We start from the raw sequence: 13,291 nt of genomic DNA, 5'->3' as shown, positions 1-13,291 counted from the left end.
AGGTTATCTAATTTGTTGGAATTGTGTGAACAATATATTTCGTGTGTGACGGCGCAAAGTGCATTGTGTAAAATAGACCTCTTTGGCATTGTCTAACACTCTTTGTGTGCGCTAATTATTCTGTTGTGTTCGCTGCAAATTTTTTTTGTTCTTGAATGTGCGAATATAGTTATTAGTAAAATGTCCTTTTTTTCTCCTTAATACTTATTCAGCTGCGCAAATTCCAATAGGTTATGGGCCCAGGCTGCATTTGGAATAAGTATATCAATAAAATAGTAGGGAGAAAGTATTGGAAAAGTTCCAATTTACGTGAAGTGCGAGTTATCCTTACAAGACAATCGCAATTTTTTTTCCGCATTATTTTTCGGTGTTCTTTACGGCAATAAAAAGCAAGTTACCGTTAAGAAAGAGTGCGGCACAAATTCCACAGATTGAAAGACTTATAGGTCGCGAAAACTATGCAACCTGGAAGTTCGCAGTAGAAGCGTATTTACGTTTAGACGACCTATGGGACGTGGTAGATGGGACAATGAAATCCACAGATCAGAATTATTCAAATAAAGATAGGAAAGCAAAATCAAAATTGATATTACTGATTGATTCGGTGAATTATGTTCACGTTGAAAGAGCTGCTACAGCGAAAGAAGTCTGGGACAATTTACGAAGTGCATTCGAGGATGGTGGTCTTACGAGAAAAGTAGGATTATTACGCGAGTTAATTGCCACTTGTCTGGACAAATGTAAGAGTGTAGACGAATACGTTAACAAAATAATAACCACGTCGAACCGACTGAGAAACATCAGATTCGAGATCGCTGACGAATGGATAGGAACATTGCTCTTGGCAGGACTGCCCGAAAGGTATGCACCTATGATTATGGGACTTGAAAGCTCGGGTATACCAATCACAGGCGACAGTGTTAAGGTGAAAATCCTGCAGGACGTAAAGAGTGCTCCAAGCTGTTGTACATTGGAGAAGGAAGGTGCGTCTGCTATCTACTCAAAAAGAAGAAACCGGTGAGGTGCTATAAATGTCAGAAGATGGGACATATTGCGTCTCAGTGCAAAGAAAAAGTAAGCCCAAGATCAGACACTCAGCAAAAAAGGTATGTTACTGATAGCCCAGAGAGAAGGACTAATAACAAAGGTAAGGCACTCTCATGTTTTTATTCTTTTGGTGGGATGAGTAATCGTGATATGGAATGGATTTTAGACTCAGGTGCATCTGTGCATATTGTTAAAGATAAGTCACTTCTTTATGACATCAAAGATAAGACTCATATGGGAATATCTACTGTTGATGGCAACAAGCCCCAGTGTCACCTGGCTGGGAAACTAGATCTACATGTAAGTGTAAATGGTGAATCAGATATGGTTACAGCACACAATGTTCATTATGTGAAAAATGTGGCAACTAACCTGCTGTCTGTAGGGGAAATTGTCAAGAAAGGAAATACAGTCACTTTTGACATGCAGGGTGCAAGAGTAATCAGTGAAAGTGGTGAAGTTATAGCTACAGCAAGTAACGAAAGGGGTATTTTTAAGTTGGATACCACTGACAGTAAGCATAAAAATTTTAGTGATTCAGTATATTCAGCAGAAGGTTTTTTATGGCACCGGAGGCTTGGACATCTAAATAGAAAGAGTATGTCTATAATAAAGGATATGGTAAAGGGAATACAGAATTTTAGTGTGTCCAAGGATCCTTGTGAGACATGTATAAAGGGAAAACAAGCAAGGTTACCCTTCAAGACTAGTAAGAGTAAATCAACAGAAGTCTTACAGTTAATCCACACAGATGTATGTGGCCCGATGGAGTGTGAATCCATAGGCGGGAGTAATTATTTTCTTACGTTTATTGATGATTACTCACGATATGCTCATGTTTATTTTCTTAGTTCTAAAGACCAAGTGAGAGATATCTTTGAGGAATATTGCAATATGGTTGAAAGGTGGACGGGAAAGAAGATCAAGATCATCAGGTCTGATAACGGGAGAGAATATATTAACCAGAAACTGAAGAAACTTCTGGCAGAAAAGGGAATCAGGCATCGAACTACCATAAGGTACAGCCCATCTCAAAATGGGGTTGCTGAGAGGGCTAATAGGACTATTCTTGAGAAAGCAAGTAGCATGATGACTGACGCTGAATTATCCAAAGATTTTTGGGCAGAGGCAGTGTCAACAGCTGTATATTTGAACAATAGATCCCCTACAAAAGCATTAAAGAATAGAACCCCTTATGAGATATGGATAGGAAAGAAACCTGATCTAAGCAATATAAGGGTTTTTGGGTGTGATGCAATGGCACATATTCCAAAACAGCTATGGGGAAAATGGGATCTGAAAGCTAAAAAGTATATTTTTGTAGGCTATTGTAAAAATTCAAAGGGCTACCGATTAATGGATCCATTGACTAAAAAGATTGTCACAAGTAGAGATGTAATATTCTTTGAAAATAGAAAGGACTCAAAAGAGAGCAAAACCACTAAGTCAACTTCACCTAGTTCAGAAGGTGAAACCTTGTGTGAGGAAATAGAAAGTGAAGAAGAGGAAGACGACAGCCAAGGACAAATGGATACAATTTATGATGACAATGAGTTAGAGGATGAAAAAAATGAAGAAAACAATGTAAGGCGTTCTTCTCGTGTACCAAAACCGAAGGAATATCCGTATTTTGAGATGTATACAGCACAGTCTTTTAATGATGAGAGAAGAAGCAATGAGTGGCCCAAACTCTCAAGAATGGAAAGAAGCGATGAAGAGAGAATTAAAATCTTTATATCAGAACGAAACCTTTGAATAGGTAGATATGCCAGGGGATAAGAAACCACTGCAGGCAAGATGGGTATTCAATTTGAAGAACCCTGAAAGCTCATCACCAAAATACAAAGCAAGACTTGTGGTAAAAGGATATTCACAAAAACAAGGGGTAGATTACGAAGAAACTTTTTCACCTGTAGTCAAGTATGCATCATTGAGATATCTTTTAGCCTTGGCAGTAAAACGAAATTTAATAATTCATCATATGGATGTAAAAACGGCATATTTAAATGGGAAATTGGAGGAGGAGATATATGTCATTCCACCAAGGGAAGCCATAAAAACCAGATCAGAAAGTAAAAAGATTTGGCGTTTGAGAAAAAGTATTTATGGACTTAAACAAAGTGGACGTTGCTGGAATCGATGTCTACATGAAACTCTAATAAATATGAATATGAAGCAATCCAAGGCAGATCCCAGCATTTACTACAAAGGGAGAAAAGAAGAAATAATAATAATGGCGATATGGGTGGACGATTTCTTTATCCTGACTGAAAGTGAAGGCCAAATGAGAATTTTCAAGAAACTGTTGCAAACCAAGTTTAAGGTGCATGATTTGGGAGAAGTCAAACGTTATTTAGGTATGCAGATTACTAAGGATGAAGAAAATCAAGAATTGAGCATAAGTCAATCATTATACACGGAAAAAATATTAAAGAAATTTGGCATGAGTGATTGCAAACCCATAAGTACTCCAATGGAAGTAGGAGTGAAGTTAAGTGTAAATGAGACTGATGTGGAATGTGACAAGAATGTTCCTTATTTAGAAGCAGTAGGGAGTCTGTTATATTTGTCTCAAACGTCACGACCCGACATTGCTTTTGCCACCAATGCAGTGAGCAGATATTGCAGAGACCCAAAGGAAAAGCACTGGAAAGCTGTAAAGAGGATATTCCGATACCTAAGAGGAACCTCAAACTATGAGTTAAAATACCATAGAGATGGTAACGCAAAACTAAAGGGATATGGCAAGGCGGACTGGGGGAGTGAATTGGGAGACAGATACTCCACCACTGGCTGCTGTTTTAAATTAATGGGGGGCCTCACATCATGGTCCTGTCAAAAGCAAAAAATTGTTGCATTGAGCACCGTAGAGACCGAGTATATGGCACTATCTTACACCACACAGGAAGCATTATGGCTACGAACATTAATTAGTGAAATAGAACCCAATTTAATTGAGGAACCTACAATCATCTTCTGTGACAATAAGGGAGCCATAAACCTAACTAAAAATGGTGTTACTAGTACTAGAACAAAGCATATTGATATACGGCACCATTTCATCCGGGACCACATAGAGCGACAGAACATTGCCGTGGACTATCTGCGCACAGAAGACATGTTAGCTGACCTTCTGACCAAACCCTTGGTAAGGAAGAAGTTTGAGAAGATTGTGGGACTATTTGGTTTATCTTGCGGAAACAACACACAAAATAAAAGTTCAAGGAGGGGTGTCGGAATTGTGTGAACAATATATTTCGTGTGTGACGGCGCAAAGTGCACTGTGTAAAATAGACCTCTTTGGCATTGTCTAACACTCTTTGTGTGCGCTAATTATTCTGTTGTGTTCGCTGCAAATTTTTTTTGTTCTTGAATGTGCGAATATAGTTATTAGTAAAATGTCCTTTTTTTCTCCTTAATACTTATTCAGCTGCGCAAATTCCAATACAATTAAAAGTCACTTCCGTCTATTATATGCAAGTCCTCTATCTGAATTCTATATAACGTAATATTTGAAGTCAAAGTATCGTTTCACTGCGTCATAGTAGATCTCAATCAGTTCTGAAAAAACAATCTAATTGCGCCTACATATACGAGCATTCAAAAGTATGACCTGCTTCGGCTAACTCTCGTAACGTAGTGACAATGGATTGAATTATCCTTAGCCATTACTCACGAATCTCAAAGAGCACTCACACGGAGTATGCTTTGGGGACGTTGGTTCTACTTTGCGAATTTTAATTATAATGATTTTGCGATTTACTATGATTTTGAATTTTGAGTTTGATTTTTGTGGAAACCTAGCTTTCTCTCGTATGTTAATAAATTACTAAGTGTTAGATTCCTGATTCAATTACTGGTTAATATCCAAATAATAGTGTTAACTGGAAATTTGTTTGCTTGTTCATGTTTCATGGAATTTGGAACTTGTTTTGGGGAAATCTTTGGGAATTTTGGAGCTAATTTTTTATTTTCATTTCTCGTCCGAGGAAGTGGCATTACAGTATGTAAGTGTACAAAAATAGCTCGCCGAGTGGTTCGCTTGAAAAGAAGAACTGTGCTTTAGGCGTGACATTCATAGCCTGCCGGGGAGGTGGGAGAAACTTATAAATAACAGTGTAGATTATTTTGAATAAAATATTGTTTATCAGTTTCAAACAACAGACGTATAATTATTGCAACCAAATTCCGGTTTCATACTTCTGCACCTGGAAAATTGGAATCTTAATCAGAAAAGGAAAAATTCTTCCTAAAGGAACTGTGCGATGCCGTAATTTCAGTTTGACAGGCTCGTGTGTCGATAGTAATGCTTTTGGAGTCCAAATTCCGCTTTCATACTTCTACACCTAGTAAATTGGAATCCTAACCAAAAAAAGGAAAGATTCTTCCTAGAGGAACAGTGCGATGCCGCAATTTCTGTTTGACAGGCTCGTGTGTCGGTAGTAAGGCTTTTGGAGTCCAAGTATTCATCTGACCCGCCAAGGTAGAGTAGTCGCCGAGCCCGACTTCCCAAATTAGAAAAATAAAGTAGAGAAGATCGTCGGGAGAGATGGTATCGGCTGTCAACAAGCGCGCAGTGGAGAGGGAGTGCTTTGTGGCGTGTGGCGGCGCGTTTACAAAAGGGCAGGACAGCCGGGGACGACAGACGGCGCTGGGTCGCAGCAGCGCGATCACGGCAGCGCAGGACAGAGGTAGAGAGGCGGAGCTAGAGGGGCGAGGTAGAGGGAGATCATCCGGTGGCGCCCAGCATGGGGGCCGGAGCGCTGCTGATGCTGCTGGCAGCGGCGGCGGTGGCGGGCATCACCAGCGCCAACATCGCCCTCGCCGTGAGTATCCGCACTGCCTCTTCTCTCCGTCAACCGATGAACCTACAGCATGTTTCCCCGTGGAATTACGAGACTCGCCCTCCTACGGCTCATCAGCGCAGTTCTACGTGATCGCCACTACTGGAGCTTGTGCAGACTGTGATCAGCCCCAAACACGGGAGGGAGGGGCGGGGAGAGGCGCAGGGGGCCCATGTCCACCACGCCCCTTCCCTTATACTGGCTACAACAGAATTGTTTTTAGTACCAGTGTTCGTTTTTCCCGCGCTCCGTTCGAGAGTGGAACAGTACAGGGTTATTACAAATGATTGAAGCGATTTCACAGCTCTACAATAACATTATTATTTGAGATATTTTCACAATGCTTTGCACACACATACAAAAACTCAAAAAGTTTTTTTAGGCATTCACAAATGTTCGATATGTGCCCCTTTAGTGATTCGGCAGACATCAAGCCGATAATCAAGTTCCTCCCACACTCGGCGTAGCATGTCCCCATCAATGAGTTCGAAAGCATCGTTGATGCGAGCTCGCAGTTCTGGCTCGTTTCTTGGTAGAGGAGGTTTAAACACTGAATCTTTCACATAACCGCACAGAAAGAAATCGCATGGGGTTAAGTCGGGATAGCGTGGAGGCCATGACATGAATTGCTGATCATGATCTCCACCACGACCGATCCATCGGTTTTCCAATCTCCTGTTTAAGAAATGCCGAACATCATGATGGAAGTGCGGTGGAGCACCATCCTGTTGAAAGATGAAGTCGGCGCTGTCGGTCTCCAGTTGTGGCATGAGCCAATTTTCCGCGGGCTACGCGTGAAACTTGCCCGCACGCGTTCAACCGGTTCTTCGCTCACTGCAGGCCGACCCGTTGATTTCCCCTTACAGAGGCATCCAGAAGCTTTAAACTGCGCATACCATCGCCGAATGGAGTTAGCAGTTGGTGGATCTTTGTTGAACTTCGTCCTGAAGTGTCGTTGCACTGTTATGACTGACTGATGTGAGTGCATTTCAAGCACGACATACGCTTTCTCGGCTCCTGTCGCCATTTTGTCTCACTGCGCTCTCGAGCGCTCTGACGGCAGAAACCTAAAGTGCGGCTTCAGCCGAACAAAACTTTATGAGTTTTTCTACGTATCTGTAGTCTGTCGTGACCATATGTCAATGAATGGAGCTACAGTGAATATATGAAATCGCTTCAATCATTTGTAATAGCCCTGTACAGAGACAGCTTGAATGTGGTTCATTGAACCCTCTGCCAGGCACTTTATTGTGAATAGCAGAGTAATCACGTAAATATAGATAGGTGCAGACGTTCTTAGTATTATTCACTGTTGATGACGACTAAACGCCAAGTGATTTTTAGGTGTAAAGAAGTTGATGAACAACATCAGAGGGAGATTCACGAAACTACACTACTAGCCATTAAAATTGCTACACCACGAAGATGACGTACTACAGACGCGAAATTTAACCGACAGGAAGAAGATGCTGTGATATGCAAATGATTAGCTTTTCAGAGCATTCACACAAGGTTGGCGCCGGTGGTGACACCTACAACGTGCTGACATGAGGAAAGTTTCCATCCGATTTCTCATACACGTAACAACACTTGACTGGCGTTGCCTGGTGAAACGTTGTTGTGATGCCTCGTGTAAGGAGGAGAAATGCGAACCATCACGTTTCCGATTTTAATAAAGGTCGGATTGTAGCCTATCGCGATTGCGGTTTATCGTATCGCGACATTGCTGCTCGCATTGGTCGATATCCAATGAATCGGTGGGTTCAGGAGGGTAACACGGAACGCCGTGCTGGATCCCAACGGCCTCGTATCACTAGTAGTCGAGATGACAGGCATCTTATCCGCATGGCTGTAACGGATCGTGCAGCCACGTCTCGATCCCTGAGTCAACAGATGGAGATGTTTGCAAGACAACAATCATCTGCACGAACAGTTCGACGACGTTTGCAGCAGCATGGACTATCAACTCGGAGACCATGGCTGCGGTTACCCTAGAAGCTGCATCATAGACGCGATGGTGTACTCAACGACGACCCTGGGTGCACGAATGGCAAAACGTCATTTTTTCGGATGAATCCAGGTTCTGTTTACAGCATCATGATGGTCGCATCCGTGTTTGGCGACATCGCGGTGAACGCAGATGGAAACGTTTATTCGTCATCGCCATACTGGCGTATCACCCGGCGTGATGGTATGGGGTGCCATTGGTTACACGTCTCGGTCAACTCTTGTTCGCATTGACGGCACTTTGAACAGTCGACGTTACATTTCAGATCTGTTACGACCCGTGGCTCTACCCTTCGTTCGATCCCTGCGAAACCCTACATTTCAGCAGGATAATGCACGACCGCATGTTGCAGGTCCTGTATGGGCCTTTCTGGATACAGAAAACGTTCGACTGCTGCCCTGACCAGCACAATCTCCAGATCTCTCACCAAATGAAAACGTCTGGTCAATGGTGGCCGAGCAACTGGCTCGTCACAATACGCCAGTCACTCCTCTTGATGAACTGGTATCGTGTTGAAGCTGCATGGGCAGCTTTACCTGTACACGCCATCCAAGATCTGTTTGACTCAATGCCCAGGCGTATCAAGGCCGTTATTACGGCCGGAAGTGGTAGTTATGGGTACTGATTTCTCAGGATCTATGCACCCATACTGCGTGAAAATGTAATCACATGTCAGTTCTAGTATAATATATTTGTCCAATGAATACCCGTTTATCATCTGCATTTCTTCTTGGTGTAGCAATTTTAATAGCCAGTAGTGAATATGTGGCTTCAACTCTTACAACGCAGAGTAAATGGTGAACAGTTTCATTACATTACTAAATCTGTATTTGCGTAAGGATTTCCTTGTGGATGAAGTTAGATCAGCCGAGGATAGGTTTGAGCTAATTAGCTTCCTCTGTCTCGAGTCTCAGTGTCTTAGACATACAAAGAAAAATTTAGATCCAAATGGCTGCGTCTGGGCTATTTCGGAACGGGACTTCAGGTAATTGGTGTTCGAGCTTAAAGATAGAAACGGTTGTTGCCTGACTACTACGTTGTATCTTTTTAGCAGACAAAGATAAGCTGTAGTTGGCTGAAGATCTGTTTCTCATTTTGCTTGAATTTCGTTTTACTTATAAACCCATCTTTCACTTAAAATTTCATCTGCGTTATTTTGTCCGTAGTGCAATAGGTATTTAGGTTATGTTTTAAATGTTTGTATGACTATTACCAGCAAAGAAAAAAAAAAAAAAATTGGGCATCTGGTAACAGAATACATTTTTCGCACCACTGCACAAATATAAATAGATTATTTGTTTTTTAACTGTTAGATCGGAATTTTCGAATAACTGAATATTATAACAGATAAGTAAAATTATATTCATATTCACAAAATTTCCGGCTGAAAAAACGGCGATATAAATAAAAATGAAACGAATGAAAAAGTTCATACAGTGATTTAAAAGAATTGACAAGGGAATAGAAATAAAAAACTACGTTTAAACTAATTAACTGAATAAAAATAATGATTGAAGTAATTTCAATAAAGATTTAAAATACAAAATAATTCTACATGTGACGAGAATCAAACCGACAACATCCTGCACATGGAGCTGTTATTCTATGCGTTACACCAAGCAACCACACCACACAACGTAAATTTTTTTAAGGTTTTTAAGTGTCACAGAAAATTCCGATTTTTTCTTTCGTCAGTTGCTCGCAGACGAAGGCCCACGACAGGGTGAATGGCTGCAGTGTGTGATACCAGGGATCGTAACTACATCACTGCGCAGATAGTTTCAAAGAAGTTGATCGCACCGCTGGGTAGTTCTCCTTGTTAGTATGAAATACTAGTTATCGTTAATTGTATTATGGTACATATTTTCGTGCCTTTATTTCATTGACATTCTCGAAAACTTCATTGATATCTGTTTCATTCGAAACATTTCTTTCAGCTGATAATGGGTAGACACAGGTTAGTCGTTCTTGATTCAACGTAGAGCGAAGATAACTTCATATTAGATCTAGTTTAGAAAAATTTCTCTCGCATGATGCAATTGAGACACAGATAGTCTTGTTGTAGTGGATTATTAGTTCAAAAATGTTCAAATGTGTGTGAAATCTTATGGGAATTAACTGCTGAGGTCATCAGTCCCTAAGCTTACACACTACTTAACCTAAATTATCCTAAGGACAAACACACACACCCATGCCCGAGGGAGGACTCGAACCTCCGCCGGGACCAGCTGTACAGTCTGTGACTGCAGCGCCTTAGACAGCTCGGCTAATTCCACGCGGCGGGATTATTAGTGTTATACTGGGTAACGAATCACGGAAATCTCCAGTGCTACAGTCATAGCGTCATCGGAAGCTCCAAGAATAAATTTTGTTTCCAAAAGCTTGGAAAATTTGCATGATTTCCTTCATGGCCGTCTATCACTGTTACGGTTCTTGTACTGTATAGGTCGATCTACGTATTCAAAAACTGATCGACGAACTACTTACTGACCGATACTCTTACGCTATGAGCTAGTTCTCCCGGTATTGTTTTATTTGCCCTCTTCCTTTCTCGTCGGTCAAAGTTAATGTCCATATCATTGCATTTTTTAGCGCCAAAAGTCACAGCGTTGTCTATAATTGTAATTCGTTCCGTGATAAAAATCTCAACTGGGGCTATTAACTTAGTGAGTCCTTAATTGAAAGTCATTTTTGAAGACTGTAGACATTGTTGGACTAAATTTAGTTCCTCCAGTAACGTGTGCCAGAAGTTGATGTAAGTCAAGGTAAAATCTAATAGCGCTGGAAGGATCATTCTTGCTGCAATCTAGTATCAAGGTTTGCCTTGCATGAATCTTGCATATCTTCTAGAATGCTTTCAAATGTTTCGACTTAAACTGCACTGTGATCAGCACTCCAGCGAGTATCAGTCATTTCAAACCTTTTCTCGCTCTTTTCCCCCATGTATATGTTGAAGGCGATAAGAAGTAATATAACTTTTCTACAATTACAAAACAGACCACATAAGGATGCATGAGCTCCACAAAGGTTTAAGGAATGATTAGTGTACGAAGTGAACAGAGTTTCTGGACTAAGTTTTCGAATTTTCGCTGTTGTGCTCCTCCATGAATACCCTACATTAATGCGGCATTGCCATAACCTTGAGCGCTACACAACGCAATATCCAGCAGACCTTTTTCCAGTTGCAGGTGAGTATCTTTTCACATACACTCCTGGAAATGGAAAAAAGAACACATTGACACCGGTGTGTCAGACCCACCATACTTGCTACGGACACTGCGAGAGGGCTGTACAAGCAATGATCACACGCACGGCACAGCGGACACACCAGGAACCGCGGTGTTGGCCGTCGAATGGCGCTAGCTGCGCAGCATTTGTGCACCGCCGCCGTCAGTGTCAGCCAGTTTGCCGTGGCATACGGAGCTCCATCGTAGTCTTTAACACTGGTAGCATGCCGCGACAGCGTGGACGTGAACCGTATGTGCAGTTGACGGACTTTGAGCGAGGGCGTATAGTGGGTATGCGGGAGGCCGGGTGGACGTACCGCCGAATTGCTCAACACGTGGGGCGTGAGGTCTCCACAGTACATCGATGTTGTCGCCAGTGGTCAGCGGAAGGTGCACGTGCCCGTCGACCTGGGACCGGACCGCAGCGACGCACGGATGCACGCCAAGACCGTAGGATCCTACGCAGTGCCGTAGGGGACCGCACCGCCACTTCCCAGCATCCAGCAAATTAGGGACACTGTTGCTCCTGGGGTATCGGCGAGGACCATTCGCAACCGTCTCCATGAAGCTGGGCTACGGTCCCGCACACCGTTAGGCCGTCTTCCGCTCACGCCCCAACATCGTGCAGCCCGCCTCCAGTGGTGTCGCGACAGGCGTGAATGGAGGGACGAATGGAGACGTGTCGTCTTCAGCGATGAGAATCGCTTCTGCCTTGGTGCCAATGATGGTCGTACGCGTGTTTGGCGCCGTGCAGGTGAGCGCCACAATCAGGACTGCATACGACCGAGGCACACAGGGCCAACACCCGGCATCATGGTGTGGGGAGCGATCTCCTACACTGGCCGTACACCACTGGTGATCGTCGAGGGGACACTGAATAGTGCACGGTACATCCAAACCGTCATCGAACCCATCGTTCTACCATTCCTAGACCGGCAAGGGAACTTGCTGTTCCAACAGGACAATGCACGTCCGCATGTATCCCGTGCCACCCAACGTGCTCTAGAAGGTGTAAGTCAACTACCCTGGCCAGCAAGATCTCCGGATCTGTCCCCCATTGAGCATGTTTGGGACTGGATGAAGCGTCGTCTCACGCGGTCTGCGCGTCCAGCACGAACGCTGGTCCAACTGAGGCGCCAGGTGGAAATGGCATGGCAAGCCGTTCCACAGGACTACATCCAGCATCTCTACGATCGTCTCCATGGGAGAATAGCAGCCTGCATTGCTGCGAAAGGTGGATATACACTGTACTAGTGCCGACATTGTGCATGCTCTGTTGCCTGTGTCTATGTGCCTGTGGTTCTGTCAGTGTGATCATGTGATGTATCTGACCCCAGGAATGTGTCAATAAAGTTTCCCCTTCCTGGGACAATCAATTCACGGTGTTCTTATTTCAATTTCCAGGAGTGTATCTCTGCAGTATTGCCCGACGTAATAAAACCTAAGATTACAGCTCAGCTGCGTACATGGTATAGGTATGAAAAAACGTTTCATGTAGAATAACTGCGTCTAGCTGACTACTGGTTATCTACCAAGAATCAGCAGTATAACAGGTTTAAAGTGTCGTAGCTGTGTTTGGAAAGTACCAGAGCTCCAAGCGCTGATAGGAAGGACTGATGCTCAAATCGTTATAGGCACTGAAAGCTGGCTAAATCCAGAGATATGGGCAGCCGAAATTTTTGATAAGGACCTAACGGTGTTCAGAAAGGATAGGCTGAACACAGTTGGAGGTGGCGTGTTTATCTTGTAGAGAAACTGAAGTAGGTAGTTCCTGTGAGTTAGTATGGGCAGAGGTCACTCTTGGCAACCGAAATAAGTTAATAATTAGATCCTTTTATCGACTTTGCAACTCAGATGATTGAATTGCTGGCAGGTTCAAAGAAAACTTGAGTCTAATTTCAAATACCTACCCGGTTCATACAATTACAGTCGGCGGTGACTTTAATATACCATCGCGATGTTGACGAAAATACATGATTAAATCCGGAGGTACGCGTAAAATATGATCTGAAACTGTCCTGAACACATTCTCTGGAAATTATTTCGAGCGATTAGTTCATGAGTCCACTTGAACAGTAAACGAATGTGAAAACACAATTGACTTCTTAGCAAAAAATAATCCTGAGCTAATAAAGAACGTCAAAGCAGATACAAGGATTAGTGAA

General features: G+C 42.9%; 1 protein-coding gene across 1 annotated transcript in view; it reads left to right on the top strand.

The window, feature by feature from the left end:
* The first annotated feature begins 5,712 nt into the window (after positions 1–5,712).
* LOC126161232 (uncharacterized) overlaps positions 5,713–13,291 on the top strand; it is a 51,943-nt gene continuing 44,364 nt past the window's right edge. Inside the window, exon 1 of the mRNA XM_049916974.1 lies at positions 5,713–5,873. Coding sequence (XP_049772931.1) covers positions 5,796–5,873 — 78 coding nt within the window. The 5' untranslated portion in view covers positions 5,713–5,795. The remainder of the gene's footprint in view (positions 5,874–13,291) is intronic.

This window comes from Schistocerca cancellata, chromosome 2, assembly GCF_023864275.1.
Source record: "Schistocerca cancellata isolate TAMUIC-IGC-003103 chromosome 2, iqSchCanc2.1, whole genome shotgun sequence".
NCBI lineage: Eukaryota > Metazoa > Arthropoda > Insecta > Orthoptera > Acrididae > Schistocerca > Schistocerca cancellata.
This window is presented reverse-complemented; position numbering and strand designations above follow the sequence as displayed.